Below are 18,077 nucleotides of genomic sequence, written 5' to 3'. Positions count from 1 at the left end.
ACACAATAAAAATAAGAAAGGGAGTATAGGAAGAAGGAGAGTATCATGGTTGAAGAATTTAAGGGGTTGGTTTAAATCCAGTTCGATATACAGAGAGCACGTAAAGGTTGGAATAAATTCATTTTCTCGAGAATGGACCATTTTGGAAAAAAATCCCGAAAGAGGTCAATTTTTATTTTTAAATTACGACTTTTTGTCATATATATCATACTAGTGACGTCACCCATCTGGGCGTGATGACGTCATCGATTATTTTTTTAAATGGGAATAGGGGTCGTGTGATAGCTCATTTGAAAGGTAATTTAATTCTCTATGCAGCAATATAAACGTTTACATAATTATTTATATAGAGTGTCCAAAAGAAATTGTCTTGAATTAAATTTATTGACATAAAAAGAAGGATGAATGTAATTTATTTAGTTCAAAATACATTTTACTGTTCTCAGAAAACAGAAAAAATGTTTATTTGGAAAATAATCATTCCTTTTCGCTTAAATCAAATGTTCAAACTGTTAAGAGGAAGGTGGGTGGCGGCTTTAATATTGAGTTTATGCAAAAAACAATATTTATTTGTCAAATAAACATTATTTCCTGTTTTTTCTGATAGCAGTAAAATGTATTTTAAGTTAAATATATTACACAAATTCTTCTTTTTGTCAATAAATTTAACTCAAAAAAATTTTTTTTGGACACTCTGTATAAATCATTAGTTAATGTTTATATTACTGAATAGAGAATTGAATTACCTTGCAAATAAGCTATCACACGACCCCTATTCTCATTTAAAAAAATTATAGATGACGTTATCACGTACAGATGGGTGACGTCACTAGTATGATACATATGTCAAAAAGTCGCAATTTGAAAATAAAAATTGACCTGTTTTGGTATTTTTTACCAAAATCGTCCATTCTCGAGAAAATGAATTTATTCCAACCTTTACGTGCTCACTGTATAGAACTCTTCACAGCAGCGGCAGGTAAAATAAAGATCGTGATGATGATATCCAACCTACGATTGGGAGACGGCACTTAAATAAGAAGGTTGATAATTTGATTAAGCAATAGTTACTTTAAGGAAAAAGGAAGTCATGCCATCTTAACTGCTTTTTTACTATCTCCTTTTCTATTTGAGACACTCTGTATATATATTTACTTTTGTAGAAAACGCTAATTTAATCGCAAACGTTGTTTCAATGACACTAAATTAGTGTAATAAATGTAAATAAGCGAAGTGAAACCGCTGTGGCGTCATGGTCGTTGTTTTATGTTGTTAAATTTATGTAACACATGTTTAACAGATTACTTAATCAGTGTAATGTGTCTGTCAAGAACGCGATGAACCGTTTTAGGAGTAAAACAGATGTGTATTAGTATTTGTTGTTAATTAATTCTAATAAAAGTTAGTGTTATCACTCTTTTTTAGTAGGCTTTAGCTTTAGAGTGATAACCACAATATAAAACATTATTTGGGTATATCAAATGTAACTTTTCAATGCCATGACTAGATAAAAACATTTCTATCTACATAACAGAATTTGGAAACGCAGGAAATACTATCAAAACCTTTTAAAAGGAACGGCGTCAGATTTTGTTCAATATATATGAGGGAGATAAAATCAGAATTGGCCTTTATTCATAACTTGTTATTGAATTATAAATACTGTAGGTACTGTATTAAATTAATAATGTAGTACTCTTAGATTTCTCCACACTTTTATGAAATTTGGTCCGCCGTATTGGATTCGCTATTTTGAGTTTTTCAACTTTGGCATCAAATTCGTAATCAGTGTAAAAAACTTTACATTACCTAAACTTACGTGCATAGAAATCGGCCCACTTAAAAATTTGGTGTCTCATATTTCCTAAACCTGTTGGCCGATTTAAGTGCTTTTTTGAACATGTTAGGTATAGCCTTATTCTTTAACAATACCACTGTAATAATATTGTTACTAAAGAGGTAAATTTTCATTGTATACCGGGTGTACCAATCAAACTGTGTTTTTTTCTCAGAGTTCGCATCACCCTGTGGAATATTCTAGCATTTATAAAATACTGAAATTAAAACCCAACTATAGCCTCAGGTTTTCTTAACACTCTGTTTTTTTTATTCATTCGTTTATGTTAAATAATAAAAAAGTTAGGTACTTTAACAACTACACACATGTTCTTCATCAATACACGGTGTTTCTAAATAAGTGCGACAAACTTTAAGGGATAATTCTGCATGAAAAAATAATGACAGTTGGCTTTATAAACGTATGTCCGCAAATGTTTCGTTTCCGAGATACGGGATGTTGAATTTTTCCTTACAAACTAACGATTTATTTTATTGCTTTAAAACCGGTTGAGATATGCCAATGAAATTTGGTGGGTTTTAAGACGTAGTTATTGCACATTTTTTGACATACAATTAAGAATTTAATATTCACTATTAGCGCGCATACGTGTAATAATACCGATCATATTAAAAAATTCTTAATTTTATATCAAAAAATCCGCAATAACTATCTCTTAAAACCTACCAAATTTCATTTGCATATCTCAACTGGTTTTAAAGCAATAAATAACTCGTCAGTTTGTAAGAAAAAATTCAACATCCCGTATCTCGGAAACGAAACATTTGCGGATATAAAGGTTTCTAAAGCCAACTGTCATTATTTTTTCATGCAGAATTACCCCTTAAAGATTGTCGCACTTATTTAAAAACACCGTGTATTGATGAAGAACATGTCTAGTTGTTAAAGTACCTAACTTTTTTATTACCCAACATAAACGAATGAATCAAAAAACATAATGTTAAGAAAACCTGAGGCTATAGTTGATTGGTACACCCGTTTGATTGGTACACCCGGTATACAATGAAAATTTACCTGTTTAGCAACAATATTATTCCAGTGGTATTTTTAAAGAATCAGGCTATAACATGTTTAAAAAATCACTTAAATCAGCCAACAGGCTTAGGAAATATATTGAGACATCAAAAATGACCGAATTTTTAAGTGGGCCGATTTCTATGCACGTTAGTTTATTTATGTCCAATTAATCCGAAATATATGAAATTTGGTCCGTCATATTGGATCGGCCATTTTGAATTTTTAAATTTTGACATCGAATTCGTAATCAGCAAGGATAAAAGCCTTATAGTACACATGCATGTCCAAATTAATATGTATTTAGACTTTTGGAGATGTTTTCGGCAATAGGCAACTGAAAATAAGATTGCAGCGCCAAAGTGAGCAATTCTAGAACTATAAATATTGACATGGTCGTTGGTGTTTTGCATGAGTTTTGTATTTATTGAATGTTAAAATAATTTTTAATAGTAATAATTCATTAGTAATAAGTTTAATACGTTAATAAGTTTTATAATAAGTTTAATAGTAATAAGTTTTTAATAGTAATAAGTTTAATAGTGATAAGTTTTCAATAATAATAAGTTTTAAAACCTAGTAGATATCCTTTGTTATATTAAATTTATTTTGTAATATTAGGACTTTTATCGTGAACGGCTGTAATTATTGTTTATTTATTTTATATCTTAGAAAGACAATACGTATATTTTTTTTCTCAATTCAGTGTAACCCTGTTCAAACAATTTGAGGTAAGGCTAGACTATAATAAAAATTTCGAATTATTGGTGCATGTTATAATTATTATGTTAATGATTAAATAAGCATTATTATACTACAAGATTCTAATATTTTTAGATCAAAATGGCAAGACTAAGGTTAGTTGAATATTTGGAGTATCTTGGGGGCACAAATACTTCTAGAAGTGTCTGTGAAGGCGAAGAAGTATTAAATGCTGGTCATGTAATTTTATGTGGAAAATCGAATTCTTCCACTTCCGATAAAATTCTGATATACGCTTTGTGTCTTCAAACTAGTGCACTTACTTCAGATCCACATAAAATTCGAGGAGAACTACTTCAATGTAATTCAGAGAAAGGCACCATCAAAATCAAGAGCATGTTTTGTTCCTGCAAAGCTGGAGCTAGTGGTAGATGTAAGCACATATCTGCTGTTTTGCTCAACTGTACAAGGTATATCATTTTACTATTATGTGCTATTAATTTTTTAATATACTCTTTTTTTGTTTTAGGGTAAATCTTGAAGAATTGGAAGTAATTTCCCAAACTGATGTGAAATGTGTTTGGTCAACACAGAAACATGTGACACAAGAAAAATACAAACCTGTTCCCATAAAAGATATGCCATGTTTCAAAAATAAAATTGAACAGTGTCACTTAGAATTGGATACCAATAAATTGCATAATTTTTTCACGGGCCAGTTACCTCAATCTGCACTTTCTAAACATAAGTAAGTTAATAGTATGTAATACCTACTTAGAATATTTTATACTATAATACCAGACGTTTTATGTGTGTAAAATTAAAACAAACTATTTCTTTTTTCAAGTATCGGAAGAAGAGAAGTTGCTGACATAATTGTGGACAAAAAAGTAGGATCTGACATAAATAATTATTATATCCAAGCAATTTTGGACAATGCTTGTCAGTCTATAGCAATGTTAGAAGCTTCCATCATTTCAATATGTAATGAAAATGATTGTTGTAAAGTGTTGTTTTCAAAACTTTTTAATATGACTTCTGATACCATCATCAATATAAATCAACAATCCAAAGAGTGGCATGAACAGAGAAAATACCGAGTAACAGGTAAAGTTGTATATCGATGCCTCGGAAGCCAATTGGTTTAAGTCAATAAATGTTTAGAATAGGATAATAATATGTTTATGAAAGTAGTTGCAGAAAATTAGCGAGTCATTAAAAATAAATAAACTGTCTTTATTATATAATAAAAGGTTGTTTCAAGCATCAGTCTCAAACGGTTTGAAACCATCAGCGAATACTGCGAATTGACTGTTTGCTAGAACAAACCTATAATAACTTATATTCATAAATACACACGAGGAAATTATAATATAATAATGTGTTACATCTCATAAGTCATTTTTAAGGAGAATGTGACTTACACTGTTCGACTTCTGAAGCATCCATATAATGTGTTATATACCGTACTTCTAATGCGTTATTGTACTTTTTGTATTAATATATTTTTTATAGGTTCCCGAATATATGAATTATATACATATTCGAAATCTGAGTGGGACAACAAAGCCACAAGATACTTTTATAGTAAAGGCTTCAGTAATAAGTTTACCAAACATGGTGTGAAATACGAAGGTGATGCTAAAGATGCCTTTGTTTCTCAAACATCCCTCCAAGTTGTGGATTGTGGAATGATTGTTTCACATTCTAATCCTTGGCTTGGCTATTCTCCAGATGGTGTGATCTTTGAGAACAACAGACCTGTTGCCCTACTTGAAGTGAAATGTTTATATCAAGGTAATGCTCATAAAAAATTATTATGAAATAAAGCATAAATATGGTGTTTTTTTCTTCTTGTGCTCCACAAATAGGCTATTGCACAGTTTATATGATGGAAAGTGAGATATTAGTAAAAGTGTTTTTTTTTATCTCTGTTGAATACACTCAGGTAATTGAGTCACCTAATTTTAAAATATATTATATGTGTGTGTGTTATCGATTTTCCTGACTGTTATCCATTAGCTGAACTTAGGTAACTATTTGGAGAGTATGGTAACAACAGAAGATGGAATGGAAGCTTAAGAATAATTTCGAAACTATAGAGGCATATCGCTTATTAGCACAGCTATAAAATTTTATCAATTATCTTGCTAAAGAGGCTCACTCCATATTCCGAAGATACTTTAGGCAACTACCAATGAGGCTTTCATGCTGGAAGCTCAAGGTACAGTAGGAAAAATGAAAGAATACCCATGAACGAACATATAAAACACGCTGTATTTTCCTATCACTGTGTCACACAAAAAATTGGCTAGCGCAAGTACATGTAATAATTATTGTTACATGCACTTGCTCTGGACAATTTTCTTTGTGACACAGTGACAGGAAAATATAGTGTGTTTTATATGTTCGTTCATGGGTATTCTTTCATTTTTCCGACTGTATATACTACATATACTATAAGAATAGCCCATTGAATTATTTGAAAATAGTACCTCGTGGTCCCAGTTATTTGATAGGAAGTGATAAAATAAAAAAATTGAATTTTTAGTCAAATGTATTTAGAAACTATACAATATATAATACAATGTATGACATACTTGTTAAAAAAATTATGCGGGAACCTCACTAAAACAATCTACAAAAACGTGGCTGATTTTCTCAATATAAGGCTTTATATACAAAAAACTAGTTTAATAACATTGGTCTGTAGTGTACATATATGAAAATATGGCTGGCAGGGAATGTGTTAAGTATTATAGGTACATTTCTCATACCATATTCATACAAACTTAACCTTCTAGGATGTTAGCCAGATCACTACACCTGTTATATGAGCCATTAAAAACCAGAGTGGTCTAAGTCAAGAATTTCATTTTACATTTATGTCAAGAATTTTATTCTGTTTAACAGTAATCTATTTTGCTAAAAAATTTGAAAAATATTAGTGCATCCACCCACTCACAGACGAAGCTACTGTAATATATCGATGTCTCAGAAGCCAATCTGTGCAAGTTAATAAATGTTAAAAATGAGATACTAAAACATTTGTGATAGTAGTTTCAGAAAAATAAGGAGTCATTAAAAATAAATACACAATCTCCATTTTTTATCATAATAAAACAAGGAAATTGTAATTATATTATATAATAATAATACAAACTGTAATATTTAATATGTGTTATATCTCATGAGTAATTTTTATGCAGAATATGACTTACACCATTTGACTTCTGAAGCATCCATATGTCAATATTATATATTAATCTCTCTCTTCAATCCTGACCCCCCGGAGGGAGTGTAGTGGTTGACGTGATGTCGTGTATTGTCCGTCTCCAAAGATCTCTGTCTCTGGTCATTTCTTTTAACTCATGCATATATTAATATATTATATAAAAATAATATACCGAGAGAGCACAGAAAATAAAATTAGCTTGGTCCACTCTGGTGTTCAACGGCTCATATAGAACCATACATCTACTTTGTAAGAAACTATTTTCATAAAAAATACCACTTTTAAAAATGTGGAATAATGTTCTTCAATTATAGAAATTTTAATAGCTATATTTTACAGGGGCTACTAAGAACATCAAGGAAGTGCTGTCTACAACAAAATTTATAGAGAAAATAGGTAACACATATGTTTTAAAAAGAAATCATAAATATTATGGACAAGTTCAACTAGGTATGGCATTACTGAACGTTCCTACCTGTTACTTTGGTTTATATGCTTCTTTTGATAAAAGTATGGAAATATTTAAAATAGAATTTAATTATACTTTCTCAAAACAAATGCTCACAGTGGTAAAGAAAATTTTTTTTGAAAATATGTTACATGTTGTTTGTAAATCTAATAAACTATAGTTAGGCTGAAAGATTTTTTTATTACCATTCCACATTACCCTTTAAATTTATACAGTTGCAACAAAGGATATCAAATATTTTATTTTTAGGAAAACAATAAAGTCACATATCCACAATTGTTTGTTAATTAATAATCAAACTGGATTTATACAAGCTCTTATTGAATAATTCAAATATATTTGTATAAAAATGATAATATTCAAAGGCAAATGTTTACCATCATTCCCTACTTAAAACTAAAACGCTACCTACTTATCCCATTTATTTACAACTTGACAAATAAATAATGAAAGGCAATGAAACTCATTTATCAGGATGTACTTCATTTGCTTTCATCAGTATAACATCAAGGAGAAACAAGAAAATAAAATGAAGAATGACTTAAAATAATACTGATACTAATATACAGTTCGTACAATATTGATATCGTTATGTGTTATTATCTACGTCAGAGATCTAAGTTGACATTGTTGCCCAATTACAAAAAATTCTTGAATTCATTTAAAATCAAATATATCACATAATTTATAATAAATGTAATAAAACAAATACTTAAAAGAATAAAAACAAATCTGAAGTGTCAATACCGCAACTGTCTAATAAAGAATGTTACCAATTTATGCCAAATCCACCACACATACCAGTTGAAGGGAGAAAGAACGTACTAGGTGGTTATAAGAGGTTTACACCATTCAATACCTACATCTGAAATAAAAGCTGAACTTGAAAAACAAGACCATAAAATAAAAAATGTTACAAATACTATGCACATCACATAGTAAGGAACCAGTTTCATAAAACTTCATTGACCTATAGCCTTACACCAAAAACACTCCTGCAAGATGCGCATTATGCAATGGTGAACACCTGGTAAATTATAAAGGAAGTACTGTCTATGGTGATTTAATTAAAATAAAATGCAAAAATAATGGAAATTAAATAGCTAATCAAAATCCAGCTGCTCCTGAATAGCTAATCAACACCTAGCAAGTCTAGGTTCCAGACCAACAATAAAATTTACAACATAATCCTTTTTCTTAGGCGTAAGCCCTAAACAACCAGACGAAAGACAAATGGTATTGAGTAACTTTCAGAGAAGCAACAATTTTTCTAGGATTTAAGAACTAAATTTTTCCAAAGATTTCTGAATTTAAGAACTAAATCAGAATATCATGATTCTAACCATGCTTACAACAGTAATAAATAAGTTGGCTAAATAATGGCATCCTCATTAAGAATTGCTGTATGGAATGCCAACGGATTAAAAAATCACTATCTAATTTTTACTGCAGACCTCCCACAAACCGACAATATTGCAACAGCTACATTTGCAGATGATACAGCAATAATAACCTCGGACATGGACCCGCTGAGAACATCTGAGAAGCTGCAATATCACCTGGATATCCTTTCTAGATTTGGATGAGAAACTGACATGTAAGACACAAAAAAGCAAAAAGAAGCCAACTTAATCTGAAAAGTAAAAATATATACTGGATACTCAATAGAAAGTCCAAACTATCACTTGAAAACAAACTGACCATCTACAAATATATACAAAAGCCAATTTGGACATATGGGATTGAGCTCTGGGGATGTACAAAGCCATCAAATATCAAAATATTAGTCATTTCAGTAAAAGACACTTCGTATGATATCTGGAGCACCTTAGTATGTAACAATTCTAATCATACATAGCGATCTAAAAACCCCATTAATAAAAGATGAAATCGTCGGCTTACTGCCAAAACCAACCAACTCCATTTTAAAAGTTTTGGGAAATCTACCTTTTAAACTTTAATTTGAAATTGAAAATCGACTGAATTTAAAAAAATTATTTAATAACTGAAAAATATTTTTGTCGTACCTTTCAATTATTAAATCATTATTTAAATTCAGATGATTTTTCATTTCAAATTAAAGTTTAAAGGTAGGTTTCTCAAAACTTTTAAAAATGGAGTTGGTTGGTTTTGGCAGTAAGCCGATGAAATATCATCTAGACTGAATAAATATAAAGAACAAACATCAGATCATGACAATTTGTTCATAAGAAACTTACTTGAGTAACTGTATGGAGAGCAATTGCTAAATGGTACCAGGTACATACATACTACAAACTATATTTACTTATTACTCTAAATGTTACAATGTTAGTGTGGAGCAGATTGTAAATTTGAAATTAAATAAAAAAAATTTATGCCAAAATGTTACCTTTGTTCGATTGCAGTTAGAGTATACTCCTAACAAGTATGCTTTATAAAAACACTTTATATTCCACTTATACAAATTAAATGAAACAAGTTAGGGTATGTTTCTTTAAATTTACATTAAAAGAAATCTTCCAATATTATTTCTACACATATATAATAAAATATGTCTAGTGGCTTTAATTCCAGTGTACTCGGCTAAACAATTCTAAATAGAAACAGACCTATTATTTAAACATTTCGTGTTGGTCTTATGTGACGTCACATGCTATGACATGGAGGAAGTGAACAGTATATTGTACGGAGTGTATGCTGATTTTTTTCATTACTATTAATTACAAATGTTATATTTACTAAATACAATTTCTCACTAAATTGTTAGTACATTAAAAAAGATTTTTAATTTATTTTTGATTAATGTACTAAGCTAACAGTAAAGAACTACACATTAAGTTGAAAATAAGGGCAAAACCAGAAAAACCACGCTGCAGTGCTACGCTGTGGATCCACAAAAGTAGTTTCCGATGATTTACCGTGGGTTCTTAGGTATATTGGAGAGTACACCCCAGACGAGCGACTGTGGCCAGCTACAGTCGCTCGTCTGGGGTGTAACATCCACTCTACATATAAGAACCCACAGTAAACCATCGGAAACTACTTTTGTGGATCCACAGCATAACACTGCAGCATGGTCCGTCTGGTTTTGCCCTAAAAGGAACAGTGTCCAGTGATGGATTATAAAAAAATTATGTCACAAAAGAATATTTTCATTTGATTTTACCAATATCACAAAACTTGAAAGTACTCTAGTTCAACAGTAAAACTTTAGGAAGTTATTTTTATTTAAACAAAAATTAAGTTTTTGATCTAAACACTGAAATACCTAACCTAACTACTTAAATATTTAACAAAAAACATAATAATAGTTATTTAATATCTACATACTAATAACTTGACGTTATTTGCTCAAATATGTAAAAATTTAATGCAAATAAAAATTATTCTATTCTATTCTAAAAAAAACATAACTTAATTCGTTAAATATCTACGGTCTGCTAATATTGAACTTGACAAATTTGTTATAGCACAGGCAATTGTAAAAATATCTTTAATGTTTTTTACTAGAGACCACTGTAGCTTACATCCTAAAATTTTAAAAATCTTAATACGTTGTTTAACACGTTCAATGTGTACTCGAGCAGCTGCTATTTTAGCATTTAGTAATGCCTCATCTGTACTAAACTGTTTTTTATTTTTTAAAAATGGTGGTCTGATTAATTCTATTTTGAATTGGTTACAAATATCATCTATTAAAAAGCCTTTATCGACCATAACAGCATCTTTTGAACTATCCAACTTTAAAATTATGTTGCTTTGTTCGAAAATAGTTTTATCAGAGGCTCTTCCACCATATGGTTCACTAACATATGTAATTAAACCTCCTGGGGAAATACCTGTCATAAATTTAACAGTGTTATTAGATTTATACTGAGAATAGAATCTAATTCGACAGCAAAGGCATTTTGGCTTTTGTATGAAAATTTCTGTACAATCTAATACCACTCTAACATTCTGAAAACTTTCAAAACATTCAGGCATGTTTTTCTGTATTTCAGTAGTATCTGTAAACCTTATTACTGAACTCAAGACTTTACTTAAAATGGGTAACATATCGTTAAAGTATTTGTTACACAATTCTTGTGAAATGCCAAATAAAAGCGATATTGTTACATAAGTTAGATCACACTTCAATTTTGTGAAAACTAAAAAGATACGTTGTTTAATACTTAAACGATGTGACCTCTGATCACTGTAAACTGAACATACTGCTTCCACTATTGTATCTAATAATTTGAAACTATTGAGGCCAGTAAAACTATTCAGAGCACTATCTGTTGTTATTAGATCACAGACAGTAGACACTTTAGGTGTATCCACTTGGACTTGAAAATCTTTAAATGACTTGGGTCCCTTATAATTGGGCTGACTCTGAAGAAGCTGTAATAGGCCATGTGCTGCTTCAATTTCATTTTCAGAGGTTTCTGCAGCAGGATTTATTTCTTCACAAACACATTCTACACCAGGATTTTCTTTATTGGAATTTCTTTGGTTTAATCGTTCTGTCCTGCTACTAGAACATTCAGCTTCTTCCTTTATTGCAGTTGATCCAATAGGAAGCCTTTTGGATGGCACGGCCGTCTTTTTTAAAAATCTTCTTTGTTTTGAACTAGAATCTGTAAAGGATTTATGTCTATAAACATAACCTAAAATGAAATGTGTAATTCGTACTTACCCCTATAAAAATAATCATCATCGGTAAAATGCAGTGAACATACTTTCATGTTTTTTGTTATGGGTTTACCAATTTTCAGCTTTAATTTCCAAGCTTCCTGTCTCTTCATTAACACTTTACTTCCCAATTTTCCTTCTATCCGCACAGGATATTTGTCCCCGGTTTGGGGGAAAGCGTGGAAAGTAACATCAGTGTTTTTCTTTTCCCAGGAGGAACATTGAGGAACGGAACAATACCGATTTGAACGACTCATAATTCTTATACTTTTAATACGTAAATATTTGTATACAAATACACAAACTCAAAGCAAAATGGACTAACAATGTCAATATTTCTAGTTACTCCTATGCTCACTAGGTAGCGTACCGCTTATTTTGATTTGCCTATTGGTCCTACTGTGCAACGTAGTGCTCACCAGCATTATGATTGAAATGTTCAGCATTATGAAAAAATTGTGAGCCAAAATGCTTCATTTCCTCAATCGACTATTGGGGCCGACCGACCGGCTCTGTCCCGTCATACAGCTGACCGACTATAATAACTTTTATTTATATTTAATTTAGAATGTGTGTACTTATTTTCAGCCTTAGTAAATGAATTTAATTACCTTCGTAGGAAAGCAACTTTGATACCCTCTCAGTAACCCGTGTTCTACGTTTCGCTTGACCGACCGCAGTATGTTTCTCTACACACTCACAGTAATCAACTGTGAAAAATCTAGCTTTAGCAAATTCAAAGAGATTTTTCAGCGATGCCTCTCCGTCTATAACAACTACAGGAACGAGACAAAGCCGGCCAAATGTGAGAGTTGTTTAGGTTTAGATAACTAAAAAATAGCAAACTGACGAGAAAAGAAAGCACAAGAAGATCCTATGAAAGTAATGAAAAACTTCATAGAACTGATGATTGTTACCGAAACATGAAACTACGAACCTGGGACGATTGAACCAAAAGACCAGAGAAGGACCTGTATAAACAACGTAGAACAGACGACAAATTTCACGGAAGTAGTCAACCGAAAAGAGTTGCGGAGGATGATAGAACCTGTCTAAACAAAAAAAATAGGAGACAGTAAAAAGGAAGATTTACTCACAGCATGTCTAAACCGATAAGAAGACAAACCAAAACCTCAACCCACTAGAATTGTAAATAAATCCAACAGAATGACAAACTAGAACAAAAAAGAGAGAAGGCAAAAGTCGCATAGGCTTTCTGAAAGATAGACCACCAAGTTTGTAAGAGAAATTCAGAGAATTCTGAAAAGTTATTCGCTGAAGACGGATCAATTTCAGTCTCTCGACGCCTTAAGCAGATATTAATTGCATATCTAACACATATTTTGGTTCTCTCGTTTGGAATGGAAAAATTGGAAAAGATTTATTACAAAGAATGTTTCTTCTTCTTTTCTAAACTCCTTTTACTTGCTAGGGTGTCAAATCTTTTGTTGTGTAGTGGTAAAATTTTATATTTTCATTTGTGCAACTCTTTCTTGGCCGTCTTTTCTTTCGTTTCTTTACTCTTTCAGTTTCTAATATTCCTTTTTGCCATGTTTTGTCTCCCATCCTCTGTATGTGTCTAATCTAAACCATTCCAATTGTTTTCTGGTTATTTGACTCATTATAGATTCTTGGTCTGATTGTTTTCTTATTTGATCATTTGTGATTCTGTCTTTATTCTTGTGTGTTATTGAATGTTAAAAAAAGAAATTAATCTGTTTTCGACAATACATATTCATTTTTATTGCCGGTTTCGAAACTTTTTCGACATCATGATATCATTACGTCTTAAAAAATTGAAATACTAGGAGGCATTGACATTTCTGAAGTTTACTTTAAAAGATTCTCATAAATGTCCACACAGCAACAACAGTGGTGGGAGCACGCAAAATAGAATTCTATTTTAGTGACGTCACGTTGCCTTGCAACCGTCGATTCTCCCATTATGAAATTCTATTTTGTGACGTCAACAAAATAGAATTCTATTTTACGTGCTCTGGGCTCTGAACCCATTGATAACATAACATAGATAATAAACGTAAAACAAAGGAATACAATAAATATAATGTTATACAGACGACGCAGTTATAATAGCGGAGAATTTAGATGAATTAAATATGAAAATATCGCAACAAAAATGTTAGTATTAGAAGAGCCAATAAGGTGCCAACTTGAGATAGTATGTAACCACATGGAGGAGCAGGTAATGAAATTTAAATATCGTGAATTTAAGTTATGAAGTGGTAACAATAATGAGGAAGCAGTGCGGAAATAAGAGAGTACTATGCTTGAACTACACAAAATATAAAAACCAACACCTGAAAATAGAAACAAAAACACACATATAGAAACTCATAATTCAGCCTTTCACGACGTCTGTACAACGCGAAAACAAGACCTGAAACTAATAATATAGATGCTATGAAAAATAGATAAGCTGGAAGCAGAAAATCCTAAGAATAAAATGAAAAACAATGAGTAACAGAACAACACCATGGAGTATACCTATATAGGCTGTAAGCAAGATGAAAAAAAACTGAAATAGAGACATTAACAAAATGGTAGAAAACAGATTAGGTAAAATAGCCCTGGACAAATCACCAACCGGAACAAAAGCATTTATTTATGACGAAAATAGATGAGTGTTCATCTATTTCTAGATAGTACCCTAAATGAAATGGTAATATCTCAACAGAAAAGAGACAACACTGAAAGAAAACAGACCATACATAAAAACAGAAAAACAGTTCCCATATAAAATATAAACAAACTTGACAAATCCTGTATATTTAACTATGGGTTGACGCAAATACTTTGTATTTCCTAAAAGATGTATGCTGTACTATTTATCTCTATTTATTAATACAGGAAACTATGTCTAAGAAGATGATGTTATTATTACGAGAAAACAGGATAGGCGTGACATTATAATTTAAAACTGATAACAAACGTATATAATAAATTAAGATTAATCAGAAAATTAGTTTTAGAAGTAAAATCGTAAACTTTAACGATAATTGCAGTCAAAACTACTTTTGTTATCGCCTTATGTTGTAAATGTTATGTTGTAAACCGCATTTAGTATAAACATTGTTTAATGATCATAAATATTTCTACGAATTTAAAGAAACAGTTAGAACGCATGTTTCCTATACCACATTTTGATACTCAATATTTGGGAAAAACACACAGGAAAAAATTATGCCATAAAAAAGGGATTTATGGTTTTCCGAAAATATTCTTCTTCATTCCAGGAATTTCTTTTTGTGACGCCACTGATGAAAGTGACGCTTTAAGAAGTGATTGTGGGAAATAAAACTTCTGTTATAGTCCATTCACTCACGGTAAAATATTGCAAAACCTCAAAATTTTAAACAACCACTTGGATTGAAATGATGTTTGGCATACCCATAGCTAACACGTCAAAGAAAAAAAGTGATATTGTGCCGATGTGCGCTTTTGCCCTGGGGATGAATTCTAAGCAACTTTTGTTGTATAGAGTTTTTTCACTAAGTCATTACTTCTCGAGTTATTTGCGAGTGGAGTGAATATGTTTATTTTTCAACAAAAAACCACATTTGTGGACGGTTTTTCACAAATAACTCAAAAGGTAAGTATTTTATCCAAAAATAATATGGCTTATAAAAAAGTGAAAAAACGGTGTATATATGAAGCCTGTAGACCTAGTACAAGCAGAGTTGTAGCCAATTAAAAGTAGGTTCTTATTCGTCAAATTCCAAATTGAATATTGCAACGTGAAATAACCACAAAATGGAGCACTTTTCAGGGAAAACTAATTACACAACTTTATTAAAGTATTAAAAAAACTTTATTTTTGTGTTTTAAAAAAGATTCTAACATTTTAAAAGTAAGAAGACGATGTTAAAGAAAAATTATATGAAGACCTAGAAGCTGCATACCATTCATGCCCAAAGAATGACATCAAAATTATTTATGGTGATCTCAACGCAAAGATAGAAAAAGAGCCACAATACCTACCAACGATAGGTAAGCACAGCCTCCATGAAGTATCCAATGACAATGGCATCAGACTAATAAATCTAGCAACTTCCCTTAACATGGGCATTGCCAGCACATGCTTCCAGCGAAAAAATATTCATAAGGGAACGTGGAGATCTCCAGATGGGGTTACAATAAACATGATCGATCATGTTATTATTGACTCTAGACATCACTCAGATGTAATAAACGTATGCAGCAGACGAGGGGCAAATGCAGACTCAGATCACTACCTAGTGGAAAGTAGAATAAGAGCCAGAATCTCAAACATTAAAAAAGAAAAGGGATCCAAAATTGAAAAATATGAAATAAAAAACTTGGCAGACAACAGCAAAAGGGCCAAATACAAAGAATATATAAAAGGAAGGCTAGAAAACAGACAAAAGCACGAGGATATAAACAGAGAATGGGAAGCATATAAAAACATCATATAAGACGCTGCCAAAGAGACCTTGGGTCTACAAAAAAAGGTCAAACCAACTGAAGGGAAGTGGTTTGATGAAGAGTGTCGTAACATAACAGAGAGAAAAATAATGCATATCAACGACTACAACAACGACATAGAACAAGACAGACAGAGGAGGAATATAGAATGCTAAGGAGGGAAGAGAAAAAAATACACGGCAGAAAGAAAAGAGAACATATAGAAAAAGAACTCCAAGAAATTGAAGAATTAAATAAACCAACAGAAACCAGAAAATTCTACCAAAAACTTAACAAAAGCAGAAAAGAATTTAAACCAAGAACAATGATGTACAGAGACAAAGAAGGAGATATTATAGTAACTCAACAGAGTGAAATACTGCAAAGATGGACTGAATTCTTCAAAGAGAAGTTTGGACAAAACGGAGATCCACTATACGATGGAATTATACTGGATCAAACGGATACCAGAGAAACAACCCCCCCCCCCCCCCTTCAGTAGCTGAAATACAAGAAGCAGTTACCAGACTGAAAAACAACAAGCCACCTGGATTGGACAACATTGGCGCAGAATTAATAAAAGAAGGCGGAGACTCCCTATTGAATGCGATACACGAACTTATAGTGAACATATGGAATAATAAACAACTGCCACAAGACTGGAATACCGGAGTAATCATTCCACTACATAAAAAGGGAGATCAGCTTCAATGTAACAACTACCGGGCAATAACGCTACTGACTGTGGCATATAAAATACTGTCAAATATTGGGTATGAGCGATTGAGACCATATGCGGAACAAATAGTTGGGGAATATCAATGTGGTTTCTGCAGGCAGAAGTCCACAATAGATCAGATCTTCGTTTTGAGACAAATCTTGGAAAAGACTAGTGAATTTAATATAGAAACACATCATCTCTTCATTTTCTAAACGAGAAAAACCAAATGCAAAATATACAAAACCCTGATAAAACCGGTCCTTATATATGGATCAGAGACATGGACACTGACGAAAAGCGATGAGAACTTATTAGGTACGTTTAAACGAAAAATCCTTAGACACATATATAAGGGGGTGAAAGAAAATGACGTATGGCGCAGAAGATATAATTTTGAACTATACGCAGCATACAACGAACCCGACGTCATAACATCCATAAAGATCGGATGTCTGCGCTGGATGGGCCATGTTGAACGAATGTTGGAGACCGAAACACCAAAACACATAATGAAGCAAACACCGGTAGGGAGAAGGTCAAAGGGAAGACCCAAACTTAGATACATGGAACAAGTGGAACAAGATCTGAAAACACTTGAGATTACCCACTGGAAGAACAAAGCAAGGAACAGAACAGAATGGCGGAAAATCCTAGAACAAACCAGGACCCAAAAAGGGTTGTCGAGCTATTGATGATGATGAGTTTATGCTTAAAATAATATTGGTCCCTTTTATTTTTTGGTAAAAATATATCATAAAAATCACCCCCTAATTAGCATCCCAAATGAAGTTAATGACGACCTGACATTGCATTAAAAATAATTAAGCTGACAAAGAAAATACATACAATATTGTAATATTTACTTGAAGATAAAGGCTGGCGTATGCCTGTTTGATTAAATTTATCCCAAGATGTAGATTATCTCCTGTACTGTATAAGTTTATCTCCATTCTTTTCAGAATGTTTGTTCTTAATTAGG

General features: G+C 31.8%; 3 protein-coding genes across 3 annotated transcripts in view; 1 reads left to right on the top strand and 2 right to left on the bottom strand.

The window, feature by feature from the left end:
* The window catches only part of LOC114340339 (telomere length regulation protein TEL2 homolog), a 65,000-nt gene that overhangs the window by 23,013 nt on the left and 23,910 nt on the right, over nucleotides 1-18,077 (bottom strand). The window lies entirely within an intron of this gene.
* Nucleotides 2,637-7,449, top strand: LOC126880075 (uncharacterized). The gene is made up of 6 exons (XM_050643738.1): nucleotides 2,637-3,603; nucleotides 3,710-4,044; nucleotides 4,104-4,322; nucleotides 4,422-4,681; nucleotides 5,090-5,371; nucleotides 7,149-7,449. The coding sequence occupies exons 2-6, from the start codon at nucleotides 3,716-3,718 to the stop codon at nucleotides 7,436-7,438; spliced, it is 1,380 nt and encodes a 459-aa protein (XP_050499695.1). The 5' UTR covers nucleotides 2,637-3,603; nucleotides 3,710-3,715; the 3' UTR covers nucleotides 7,439-7,449.
* Nucleotides 7,507-15,705, bottom strand: LOC114340340 (uncharacterized). The gene is made up of 2 exons (XM_028291081.2): nucleotides 11,939-15,705; nucleotides 7,507-11,879 (listed from the first exon to the last, which is right to left on the bottom strand). The coding sequence occupies exons 1-2, from the start codon at nucleotides 12,189-12,191 to the stop codon at nucleotides 10,675-10,677; spliced, it is 1,458 nt and encodes a 485-aa protein (XP_028146882.2). The 5' UTR covers nucleotides 12,192-15,705; the 3' UTR covers nucleotides 7,507-10,674.

Source organism: Diabrotica virgifera, chromosome 2 (assembly GCF_917563875.1).
Source record: "Diabrotica virgifera virgifera chromosome 2, PGI_DIABVI_V3a".
NCBI lineage: Eukaryota > Metazoa > Arthropoda > Insecta > Coleoptera > Chrysomelidae > Diabrotica > Diabrotica virgifera.
Note: the sequence above shows the minus strand (reverse complement) of the source record. Positions and strands in the feature narration are given on the sequence as shown.